The following is a 13,266-nucleotide window of genomic DNA, read 5'->3' as shown; positions in this document are numbered from 1 at the left end:
CATACAAGCAATCTGCTTTACCGCCTGCTTTCTCGAGAATACCATTTAATTATCTTGCTGAAAAATCTGCTCCAGATATTTCACTCATTAATTTATATGCTACCCAACTGAAGTTAATACTGTGTGCCACATACAAATTCACATTTAGTCCTTTGCTCTTTGTTGCCTACTGCAGCGTAGAAGTTTTGTTTCCCACCTTCAGTTGGCAGAATCAGTGAGTGAACTTAATATTTCACGTTTGAAATTCATGATGGACTCCACATGCACTCAATAATATTAATACAATAGTTTTTTCTTATTTGCACACACATATAACATAAAATTTACACACATCAAAAAAAGTTTTGCATCACCTCGGTTCGGAGTGTTCCAGAACCTGTACAAGAAATTGGAATAGAGATCAACATAAACATCATTTCTGCCCATTTTATTGCTCAGTAAAACCACACACTGCATGTTGTACCACCATACAGCAAAACCTTCAGAGGTCTTGGTCCAGATTGCTGTACACACCGGTTCCTCTAATACCCAGTAGCACATTCTCTCACATTGACACATGCTTGTATTCGTCGTGGCATACTACCCACAAGTTCATTAAGGCACTGCTGGTCCAGATTGTCCCACTCCTCAATGGCGATTTAGCATAGATAGCTCAGAGTGGTTGGGAGGTCACATTGTCCATACACGGCCCTTTTCAATCTATCCCAGGCATGTTTGATAGGGTTCATGTCTGGAGAACATGCTGGCCACTCTAGTCGAGCGATGTTGTTATCCTGAAGGAAGTCATTCACAGGATATGCACGATGGGGGCAAGAATTGTCATCCATGAAGACGAATGCCTAGCCAATATTCTGCCGATATGGCTGCACTATCGGTCGGAGGATGGCACTCACGTATTGTACAGCCGTTACGGCGCCTTCCATGACCACCAGTGGCGTAAGTCTGCCTCACATAATGTCATCTCAAAACAGCAGAGAACCTCCACCTCGCTGGATAGTGTGTCTAAGATGTTCAGCCTGACTGGGTTACCTCCAAACACATATCCGACGATTGTCTGATTGAAGACATCTGAGACACTCATTGGTGAAGAAAATGTGATGCCAATCCTAAGCGGTCCATTCCGCATGTTGTTGGGCCCATCTGTACCATGTGGCATGGTGTTGTGGTTGCAAAGATGGACCTCGCCATGGATGTCGGGAGTGAAGTTGCACATCAGGCAGCCTATTGCGCACAGTTTGAGTCTTAACACCACGTCCTGTGGCTGCACGAAAAGCATTATTCAACATGGTGGCATTGCTGTCAGGGTTCCTCCGAGCCATAATCCATATGTAGCGGTCATTCACTGCAGTAGTAGCCTTGGGGCGGCCTGAGTGAGGCATGTAATTGACATTTCCTGTCTCTCTGTATCTCCTCCATGTCCGAACAACATTGCTTTGGTTCACTCCAAGACGCCTGGACACTTCCTTTGTTGAGAGCCCTTACTGGCACAAAGTAACAATTCGGATCTGATCGAACCGCAGTAATGACCGTCTAGGCATGGTTGAACTACAGACTGCACTAGCAGTGTACCTCCTTTCTGGTGGAATGACTGGAACTGATCGGGTGTCGGACGCCCTCCATCTAATAGGCGATACTTGTGCATGGTTGTTTACATCTTTGGGCAGGTTTAGTGACTTCTCTGAACAGTCAAAGGGACTATGTCTGTGATACAGTATCCACAGTTAACATCTTCAGGAGTTCTGGGAACCAGGGTGATGCAAAACTTTTGATGTGTGTGTATGTAACACTTATGGCATTTCATAATTCAGCTTCCCATCTACTTTAGAATATAACAGCTCTCCCTTTTCTTCCAGGGCACAAACTAATTCCTTTCACTGTCTCTGTTCATAATAAAAATCTTATTTTCTTACTACACATAATACTGCATAACATTTATATTTGGGCTGTGAGCATTATTTCATACACTATTCTTCAATATAAGGAAGCAAACTGCATAAATTACTGAGAAGTTAGAGGGACGGAAAACAAAAAAGAAATGACAGACACAGGCTGTTGTTTTTCAGTTATGTTTATTAATAAATTTCGGTTTCCAATTATTATGAATAAACATTCTTTGTTACGTATGTACATTCATTCACAAACATTCATTCCTGCATTTAAAAATACAAGAACTTAAAAAGAATTTAAATACAGGTTTAGAACTAAGTACGTAATAGTGTTTTACTGTCACATAAATTATTTGAAGTATTTCACCCTTCTCTGAATGTTTTATTTCAACATTTGAAAATTATACCTGTCACCATTTTTCTCAATGTTTATGCAGAAACTGAATATGAATTTCTCTGCAAGACTGTACAAAAACATTTCGCTGTTTTCCAGTAACACTAAGCAGAATCTTTATTTCTGCGTCCTCTCTCTCCTCCAGCATATTAAACTTCTCCGCTTTAAACTTTTGCACCTTCTCAGACGCAACAAACAGTGACTCATCACTATTTCCACAACATCACGCTTACAATGATTAATAAATTCACACTTCTGAAGGAAATCTTTTTGTACCAATAGTCCAGTGTTAGTGGTAGATTATAAAAAATACCAACTGTATTCAATACTGCTAGACTTACTTAAGCAAAAAAAGAGTGGAATGACAGAAGTCCCTCAGAATGCTGAGAGTAACACTTTTACAAAAGTAGCTTTAAAAAATAACAAATGGCAGTCTATTGACGTCATCAGGGTAGGCTTACTACAGAAAGCTGCTTCCCATTTAGACTATTAGGCACGTTAAGATGAGACCGAGGCCACAGTATTGGGAGTCATGTTTTTGTTTGTTTAGTTGGGGGCTTCTTCCCCATCAACGGTGTCATCCTGTGCAGAACTGTCATCACCAGTACCTGTCTGGATGGATCCTCGCTTAGTTCCACCAGCTAATCTTGAGCTGCTTAGTGCCAGTCCACCACCACCACGTCTGTAAAGATGAAATCACATGAAAACTTAATTGTAGCTTAGGATAAAATATTTTTCACATTGCAGTTCTCCTCCTTCATGACTTCTTTCAGTTTTTGGTGTGCGCATGTGCGCACATGAGCAAGCATTTTAATAAATTTTGCTCTATCCTATGGTACTATATTTTTAAAAGAAACCGTAATGCAGAATAACTTAGACCATGTCTCAAGGCAACTTTAGTAACGTACATACAACTGTGTGCATCATTCACAAACCTGGATCGCTTATACCAAGCAGTAACAGGAGATTCTATTGAGTTGTGTTAGTTGTAAGGTACTTCTGATATTAGTGCTGTCAGTCTGCAGCAATTTTGCAGATGTACTTTCAGTAAAAGTGCATACACATGACCCCCCCCCCCCCCCCCCCCAAAAAAAAAACACACACATGTATACAAACACATGTTAGTACGAAACACTGCCACAATATTACTAGACACACATTTTAACTCAGTGCACTACTGGCCTGAACTTCTTTGATGGCGGTCTATTGGTTTCAAAGTCAGGATTTCACTGCTGATTCCTGGCAAGCAAAATGCATAACAAGAAGATATTTACTTTGCTATGAACATTAAAAGTGAAGCTACAGAATTTATTCTCATCTATTAATATGCAAAATATCATTTAGCTTGATTTTTATAGTGTCATCCAGTACAACTGCCGTCTAAAACTAGTCACTAGGCCACTAATTTCTTCTTACCTAAGCTTGTTCTTGAGGTTGTTAATCTCCCTTGTCATTGTTTCCTGGCTTTCCATCATATCTTCCATTTCTCGTTGAGCTTTACGTTTCTGAGCCTTCTCCCGGCTTATTTCCTCTTCAGCTTCATCAAGTTGTCGTTTAAGAGCCTTTACCCTTACATTGCTCTGTAGTGATGTCAAAGCAATGGACAGTATTAAAATTAAACAAACAGAAACAAAACTCTCAAAGTTAGGTACTACACATTATCCAACCACTCATCAAATACATGTTTCATGACATGTAGTTTAAAAGTTCAATTAATATGAGAATGGAGACTCAAGAACACACGAGTTCATTTATGTATTCTGATAATGACGATGATAAATATCCAATTTTATTTATAACTCAACTTTTACACAAATAACAGAAAAAATATAGAATTTCCCTCATTACAGTTTTGCATGCCAAATGAAGTACTTACTGTCAAGCTTTCAGAAGTGGTGAATCATTATTGTAGAGTACAAAGGAAAAAGCAATAAGAGGAAGATGAATATACTCCTTTAAATCTGTAGTAGTTGCAAATTAAGGGGGGCAGGACACCAAATGGGCCGAGTTGGAGCACGAGAGGCACCACAAGACATTTTAATTTCCACTGTCTATACTTTTACAAATAAATTCACAAAACTTTGACAGCGTGACCAGGAAGGATTCAGGATTCACACTCATAGCAGTGGAAGAACAAAAACATAACAAAATAATTTTTTTCATGTGAAATTTCATCATTTTTTCACTTGCTATTGGCTGCATTTGTTGCTATAGGTACACTTTCCCTTCAATAGTAAGAGATTCTTCGATGAATTTTGCACAGCATAAAACCATACTTACAGGTGTGTGAAAATCTACAATTTATTTAGTTTATGAAAAAAGAATGCTGCATTTTAAACTTCATGCTTAGAAAAAACTCAAATTTTATCATTAATTATCTAAATTTTTACCAGAGTTTTTAATAGATTTGGAAAATTCTGGAGTTTCATAGATCTGCAAGTATGGTTTGTATACTGCACAAAATTCATCGAAGAATCTCTCTTACTTATGAAGAGAAAGTGTACCTATAGCAACAAATGCAGCCAATAGCAAGTGAAAAAAAAAAAATGATGAAATTTCACATGTAAAAAAAATTATCTTGTTATATTTCTGAACTTCCACTGCTATGAGTGAGTGTGAATCCTGAATCCTTCCTGGTCATGCTGACGAAGTTTTATGAATTTATTTTCTAAAAGTACAGAAGTGAAAATTAAAATTTCCTGTGTTGCCTCTCCTGCTCCTAGTTGACCTGTAACATTCTACCACCCTTAAGAGCAAGACAGATGGTGTCCTATGTACTGACCTTATCCAGTTGTTCTTTGTACTGGTCAGTCTGGCGACGCTCATCTTCCAGCTGCAGAGTGAGCTCCTTTATCTTCTTGTCTTGCTTACGGTTCAGCTTCTGCTGTGCTAGTCTTTCCTTAACCTCCGTGTCCATCTGCTCTTCCAAATTTGCTATCTTCGCTTCCAATGAGGCAATTGTAGCTTTCGTCTTAGTGCGCTGTGCTGTTTCAAGTTCTACAAGTTTTGCCTTCAGTTCCTTGTTCTGCCGTTCCAGCAACATGCGCTGAGTTTCCAGTTTCTGCGTTGTTGAGCGTTCGGCAGCTAAGTCTGAAAAATCAAACAGAGTGTAACATGCTTTAGTGTAATGCGTACTAGTCGCCAATGGACTACAGACTGGGTGAAGTTAAATTACCTTAGTATTTGTAACCTCTGACACAAGTGAAATGACCAAGAACACTTCAGGGTGACAATTACTGTGGATTTTTTTCTTCTTCTCTTCATTCGTGCAAAGACTTTAAACACTGTCTGCCAAGTAGTAGTTAGAATCATGGCTGATGGAAATTGGGCCAAGAATGTATGATGAAAAGACTGAGAATAAGTGCACAGCTTTACAATTAGAAACAAATATGTGCAGAATGATGAATAGTGCAGAACTGTAATGTGCACCGACTAGATAAGACATATGATAGATACTTAACAAACCTATTATAGTAGCACCAAGAACAGTCCAGATGCAATATTAAATATGTATCAATTAACTCCATCACATTTTTTGCCAATTTGCTCTGCTGTCTTCAACTAAACAGAGCAAACTTTACTGGCAATGCATCTTCTGTACTTGATAAAGCATTAGCATTCCATAACTTGAGGGGAGTTACAACAGGGGGGTAAAAAAAAAAAGTTTTTGGATTATCTCATTATAAAATTCGCAAATTCCGAATAAAATGATATACATCACTTATTATCTCACATGGGAAATATTTTATTTTATTTTTTAAAAATATAATCTACACAGACTAAAAATGTTAAAATTTTTGTGTGCATTACTTCAAGATCTAATAAAACTGGTAATTTTTAATACAGGAGGCTGTGGATTGCTGTCATGTCCACAAGAGGATGGGCACCAGGTTGAGGAAGTTGAAACAAAGTTTGAGAGACAAGAAACTTTCTGATGGTAAAACTACAGTATTATTATTGCATGGCCATTAGAAATAATACTGAGGATTTTTTGAAAATGAAGCAGGCAGTATGGGCTAACTTCTTCCACAGACTGTCAACTGATGAAAAACCAGTACACCACCTTTGCCCTCCTGGACCCGATTCATAGTGCACTTAACCGCAATGCCCAGTACTCAAACAGTTCATACAGCCATAAACATTCCATCCCAGCAGCAGTCATGGATGTCATAAAACCTATTTACAGATACCTGGGAAATTCTGAGTTACTGAAGAAGTGTCTGCATAGTCAGGCTCAAAATCCCAATAAGTCGTTCAATAAACTTATATGGGCTCCATTATCAAAAAATGTTTTTGTTGGAAGTGTGTGTGGGGGGGGGGGGGGGGGGGGTGTCAGTGATGCTGTTATTGATTGTAATGATGGCAACATCGGTAGGGTGAAAGTGCTTCAGCATATGTGGTGAAAGTGCTTCAGCAATATGTGAATTTAATCTGGAGCAACTGCATCAGATAACTGAACGAATGGACAAGGTTCCCATTGATAAAGCAGAGTATGCAGCACAGTTGGTCACTAACAGTTCAAGAAAAAAAGAAAAGCTTTGGAACAAGACCAAGAGGATGATATACAGTATGGTGCAGGGTGCTTCTGAGTCACTAAAAGTAAAAAATTAAGCATATATTGAGTTACAGTATTCAAATTTCAGGGAGTAATAACATGCATATCCTGAGTCTACTGAACTAAAAGAAGAACATAATGTTATGTATAATTAACTTTATTTAGGATAACATACAAAAAAAGTACACAAAATTTTAACTGTGTGATTAAAAAATTGTATTTCCGAAAGCAGTGGCTGAAATGCAATTATTGTAGTTCAGTAGACTCTGAACATACAGTTTAATGTCTTGAGAAAGTTTCATGTCAATGGCTACAGTGGTTCCTGGAAATATAGGGAAGTCAAGTCATTAAATTAGACATTGTTGGGATACGGCGTTCCACTCCCCTTAAAGCTGGTTCTGTGTTCCTGCGAGCATGATGGAACAGAGCACTATTTGTAATTTAATTTATATCCACGTTACTACTTTTCGTAAGTTATTCATTGTTTACGACTTCTCCAAATTCTCTCAAAATTTGCCATACATTTACTACCTGTCTCTTTGCTTGCCACTGTGGATCTAATCCCTCAATACAAGGAAATTCTTTTTATGAATTGTTTTGCCACAGACCAACATCACATCTAGCAGTATCTTTTGGAATCCAAATTCATTACTTTCCTTGTATGAATGATCCACCGCACTGTTACTTGACTTACTTCTCCATTGAACACATTTGGTGAGGTGGTGAGGGAAACTACCCATACGGCACCCTCCCAGCTACTCACCTAAATATGGTTCAACAAATGCTTTCGTTACCAGGACTGGTGGTAATTGTCCCATTTTCATTAGTCCTCCAGAATCTTACATGATATCTAGTGCACAGTACAAGGGTCATTCAATAATTAAATAGATAAACATATATAGTGCAGGCAGTGACTACCGCAATGAACTGAATTTTTGTGAGATTTAGATGGAAATCTTGTTAAGAGTGTCATGTCATTTTCTTCATTACCATTTACATAAACATAAATCTAAGTTCTCAGTTACGATGGCGTGCCCCACGAAGATAGTACTCTTGAAGAAGAGTGTTTTGTGATCACATTTTGAAATGAAAGTGTACAACCATCAGAAAAATTTTCTCTGACTAACACACAAAACTGCAGCAGTTGAAGTGAACTGTTCAAGTTTATACATGTGGATAGCAAAATTTAAAGGTAGACACAGACACACAAGCACAACTGTTGACCACTTTTCCAAGGCATTCACTAGCAGTATCAATCTTTGTGTTTCAAGCTCATATTGATTCTCTTGTCCAGGAAGACTGATTATGTACAACTGAATGAATTGCAGAAAAATTTAAACAAGTGTGGCACAACTCATTTAATCTCTCAAAACGAACTGATCTATCATAACGCTTGTGCAAGGCGGGTTCCCAAAGTGTTTACTGTTCATCATAAACAACGTTTTGATTGTATCAAATTCAAAAATCATATCAATAGTTAATTTGATGTGCTTTTGAACAGGATTTAACCCGTGATAAAATGTGAATACATCATTTTGAGCCAGAGTCCAAGTATCAAAGCACGCAGTGGAAACATGTTGAAACTCGTGTCTGTAAGAAATTCCGAATGCAAGCCCTGGCTGTTGAGATCATGTTAGCCTTTTTTTTTTTTTTTTTTTTTTTTTTTGTTGTGGCGTACCTATGGTCCAGTTTTCCAGGACTTTTTTTTCTTTTTGAGAAGCAGCACACTATCATCATCCCATACTACCTAGGCGCAACTGAGAACAAAGTCAAGCAGCCACTGAGGAGGAAATGTCCATGATGTCAGGGGAAAGATGTGCTACTTCGGCGTAAAGTGGCACCACTAATGCTGAAAACATTGGTAAAGTGGAGTTGGGAGTGCCTAACTCCCTACTGCTCTGTCCTTACCCTCTTCAGATATCTATCTGTTTGGTCTGATGAACAAAGCTTTGCACGGCACAAGTTCAATGGCAACTAAGAGGTAAAAAAACTTACAAAACTGTCTTTGAGATCAAGGTAACGAACTCTTCACTGAAGGATAATAAAGTACTAAAGGAGATGTTACAAGTGCAAAGAAGCTGGAGGACAATATGTGGGAAAATAATTTTTATTTAGTTAATTAACCATTATTACTGTACAGCTATCTGTCTGGTTAATGAATGATTTTCATAAATGGTTCTTACCTGGCTACCAACAATATAGTAGCCTAGAATTTTGTAGCGCAACAGATTGGGCACAATCCACAAGCTTTTATCACGAGAGCACTCGAAGAGTGAATAAAGTTGATAAGATCCAGACTTTTGTTACTGATATTTGCAGTATATGATAGTTATGAAGAGTATTAATACGAATTGTGAAAAGAGTAAAAGTAATCACCAAACAAATAGTTGAGGCCCTGAGCAGTTGACAAGAATATTAACAAGACAAACTGTTGCTAAGCTTTTAGACAATGTACTTTCTAGGAACTGACTAACAAAACAAATGAACACTCAATGCATCAACTAGGTTAAGTCATTACTTTTACTTCTTCAGAGATTTTCTAGTATTGTATTAAGGAGGGTTAATGTTTTCTATTTCATGTACTCAGTAAACATTCAAAGAGATGTGGTAACCACGCCATCATGATAACAGGTGCAACAGGTGGCTACTGGCGAATGGCTGAAATAAAGGGGAACTACAGCTGTTACTTTTTCACTTAGGCAAGCAGCTGTACGGATGGCATCCTCTTAGGTAAAATATACTGTAGGTAAAATAGTCCCCCCATCTCAACGTAGGAATTACTCGGGAGGTTGACTCATCAGGAAAACAGAACTGGCATTCGAAGAGTCAGATGCAGGACTGTTAGATCCCTTAATGGGAAGATAGGTTACATATTTTAAAAAAGAAATTGATATGCTGAAGTTAGATATAGTGGGAATTACAAAAGCGTGGTAGTAAGAAGAATGAGACTTCTGGTCAGGTAAGGGTTGTCAACATAAATCAAATAGGGGCAATAATTTACCAAACAAATTCAACATTTTTGCACTTCTAAATATGGAATTCACTCATGACCTACCTGTTGTTAGCTGTTCAATACTGAGCTGAGCCTTGCGTGCACGATCCATTAGTATTTCAGAGTTTCCTTGCTCCTCCTCCAGTTCTTCTTCTAAAGTGGCAATACGAGCCTCGAGACGTCGCTTATCATCCAGCAGAAGCGATCCCTTGCTGGCTGAACTACCCATTTCTTCTTGCAGCTCATCTCTCTCTGCTTCTGCAGCTCTTCTTGCTCGTTCTGCTGCTGAGAGTTCTTCACTCACCTGTATCAATTTACTGAAATGTTACTAACAGTTCCACAAATGAAATGCTGGAGAGTAAGAAACTGTTAAGACTAGAAATTTACTATCCACTTCTTAACTGTTTGCATTTCATTACTACAAAAAATGTGGTTGGGCATAACAGGGACTACTTGTCGGGACTACTATAATGTTCCGACGAATCTAACCAACTGAAGAAACTGTAAGACTAGAAATTACTATCCACTTCTTAACTGTTTGCATTTCATTACTACAAAAATGTGGTTGGGCATAACAGGGACTACTTGTCGGGACTACTATAATGTTCCGACGAATCTAACCAACTTTGTCAAGCAGATTAGAGCAATAATCTATAAAATAATTTGTAGTTGTGACATTTAAAGGTATCCTGCATCCATTTTTAAAATACTGTACCAAGGTCTTCAAACCACAATGACACTTGAGTATACTAAGTCCACTTTTAAATAACTAAAGCTTTCTCATAAAAACACTCAATTTACTTGTGTCAATAAGGACAAATACATCTGTGTTGGAACACTCCATAACCACCATCAAAAGATGGGATGTACTTGCAATGGGTCCGCAAAAATCACATGAAGCATATGGAAGCACAGTTGTGGCACTGAGGGGAATGTGCAACACTAAATCATCATCATCATCATCATCATCATCATCATCATCATTTAAGACTGATTATGCCTTTCAGCGTTCAGTCTGGAGCATAATCCCCCTTATAAATTCCTCCATGATCCCCTATTCAGTGCTAACACTGGTGCCTCTTCTGATGTTAAGCCTATTACTTCAAAATCATTCTTAACCGAATCCAGGTACCTTCTCCTTGGTCTACCCCGACTCCTCCTACCCTCTACTGCTGAACCCATGAGTCTCTTGGGTAACCTTGCTTCTCCCATGTGTTTGTAACATGACCCAACCATTTAAGCCCGTTCACCCTGACTGCTACATATACAGAATTCATTCCCAGTTTTTCTTTGATTTCCTCATTGTGGACACCCGCCTGCCATTGTTCTCATCTACAAGTACCTGCAATCATCCTAGCTACTTTCATATCCGTAACCTCAACCTTATCGATAAGGTAACCTGAATCCACCCAGCTTTTGCTCCCATACAACAAAGTTGGCCGAAAGATTGAACGGCGCACAGATAACTTAGTCTTGGTACTGACTTCCTTCTTGCAGAAGAGAGTAGATCGTAGCTGAGCGCTCACTGTATTAGCTTTGCTACACCTCGCTTCCAGTTCTTTCACTATGTTGCCATCCTGTCAAAATATGCATCCTAAGTACTTGAAACCGTCCACCTGTTCTAACTTTGTTCCTCCTATTTGACACTCAATCCGTTTATCTCTTTCCCACTGACATTACTTTAGTTTTGGAGACGCTAATCTTCATACCATAGTCCTTACATTTCTGATCTAGTTCTGAAATATTACTTTACAAACTTTCAATCAAATCTGCCATCACAACTAAGTGTTCACATATCTTAATCTCACCCAGCCAGTCTATTGTTTTCAACATATGATCCATAAATAATATGAACAACAGTGGAGACAGGCTTCAGCCTTGTCTTATCCCTGAAACTACTCTGAACGATGAACTCAATACACCTAAATTGTACATTTATTTACAGATTTATTTGACCGATGGAAAGCATCATGGAGATGCTGAAAAATGTGAACTGGCAGACACTAAGACATATGCCAACTATTCCACAGAAGCCAGATTTAAAATGTTTCAGGAACCAGCTTACAGTGATTAAATTTAAGAATTTATTGCATCGCTCCACAGTGATTGTGAGACAAAAATCACAGCAATTACAGCATGCTCAGAAACATTTAAGTGCTCATTCTTCCTAAACTCAGTACTCAAACAGAATGGGAAGTTCTGTCTGCCCACAGAAGAGTTAGATGAATTTACAAAACCTGAAAGAATCCAGGAGTCACTATTCGCAAAAAAAATAATAACTTTTTGGATTTCACTACTACAGTTGGAGCCAACTGACACCGTAGACTCACCTTGGAGGGGAAATGAGGGTGGGGGGGTAAGTGGGGTGGGGGGCAAGAGGAAGGGGAGCACTTAGGGGGGTTGAGTTTTATTGTTCTATCACATGAAAATTTCTTACAACCAACTTTTAATACACGTACTTCACTGTGTGGACAAAGGACGTTATGTAAAGGTCTGCGAGTACTTTATTTTGACTATTATTATGTATTCCCTCTTGACATAGAAACTTTTCCTATTTTAATTAAAATTCGTACATGACAGATTTTAGTGACTCAACCCTGGGATGTCACACATAATTTAATTTTTAAAAATATGTCTGATAAAGATGTAATACTTAATAACGCATGCACTCCGCTTTTCCTCCAAGAAGCAAGTGGCCAATATGTTTGTTTACATGCTTTCAAAAACTTACAGTATTCCTTCATCTGCTGGACTGAGTTTATTCTGTTTATCTTAGTCATGTTTCGAATTTCCAGTCACCATGCATATTTAGTCAGGGTGTATACGCGGACAAGGAAAAAAATTCCTGTATTTCTCCCAGATTTCCCGGTTAAAAATACACTTTCTCCTAGGTGGAAACATAGTTTTTCCCTGTTAATTGACAGTATATTTTCTTTTGGAACTGTATAACTTATCAATCCTCTGAATGGTTATGGTTTTATACATGGGCGTAGAATTTCCTGGCGCTTTAGAAAACGAAACTGGGGGGGAAAAAAAAAACCTTTAGGAAAGATGTTTGATATGTAGTAACATGTACGCTGCATATTTTTGTACTATGAAATTATAAATTCGAATTCCACCAAACACCACATGTTACTTTCCGAAGCATTGAAATCGAGATTGCGATGCGTATTTGTAAACCAGTCATAGCTCATGTCACGTTATCTCGCCAGCCAATGACAGCGGATATTCAGAGCTTCGGACAGGTGGTGTAGTCAGCCAATAGCAACATCACTTAAGTAGTGCGAACACACGAACAGGAAAAGTTAATGGTTTAAATTAATATATATAATGTAGCTACGAGAAAAACAAAACTTTCACTTATAATATTGGTCTCTAAGGCCAACACGCTGCAAGAGAAGCTAAGCTTTCACATATAATGTTGGTCTTATATGCACAT

General features: G+C 38.3%; 1 protein-coding gene across 1 annotated transcript in view; it reads right to left on the bottom strand.

Moving 5' to 3' along the window:
- Positions 1–2,052: 2,052 nt before the first annotated feature.
- The window catches only part of LOC126457868 (myosin heavy chain, non-muscle-like), a 285,711-nt gene continuing 274,497 nt past the window's right edge, over positions 2,053–13,266 (bottom strand). Inside the window, 4 exon segments of the mRNA XM_050094524.1 lie at positions 2,053–2,962; positions 3,697–3,860; positions 5,063–5,370; positions 9,891–10,131. Coding sequence (XP_049950481.1) covers positions 2,827–2,962; positions 3,697–3,860; positions 5,063–5,370; positions 9,891–10,131 — 849 coding nt within the window. The 3' untranslated portion in view covers positions 2,053–2,826.

This window comes from Schistocerca serialis, chromosome 2, assembly GCF_023864345.2.
Source record: "Schistocerca serialis cubense isolate TAMUIC-IGC-003099 chromosome 2, iqSchSeri2.2, whole genome shotgun sequence".
Lineage (NCBI taxonomy): Eukaryota > Metazoa > Arthropoda > Insecta > Orthoptera > Acrididae > Schistocerca > Schistocerca serialis.
Note: the sequence above shows the minus strand (reverse complement) of the source record. Positions and strands in the feature narration are given on the sequence as shown.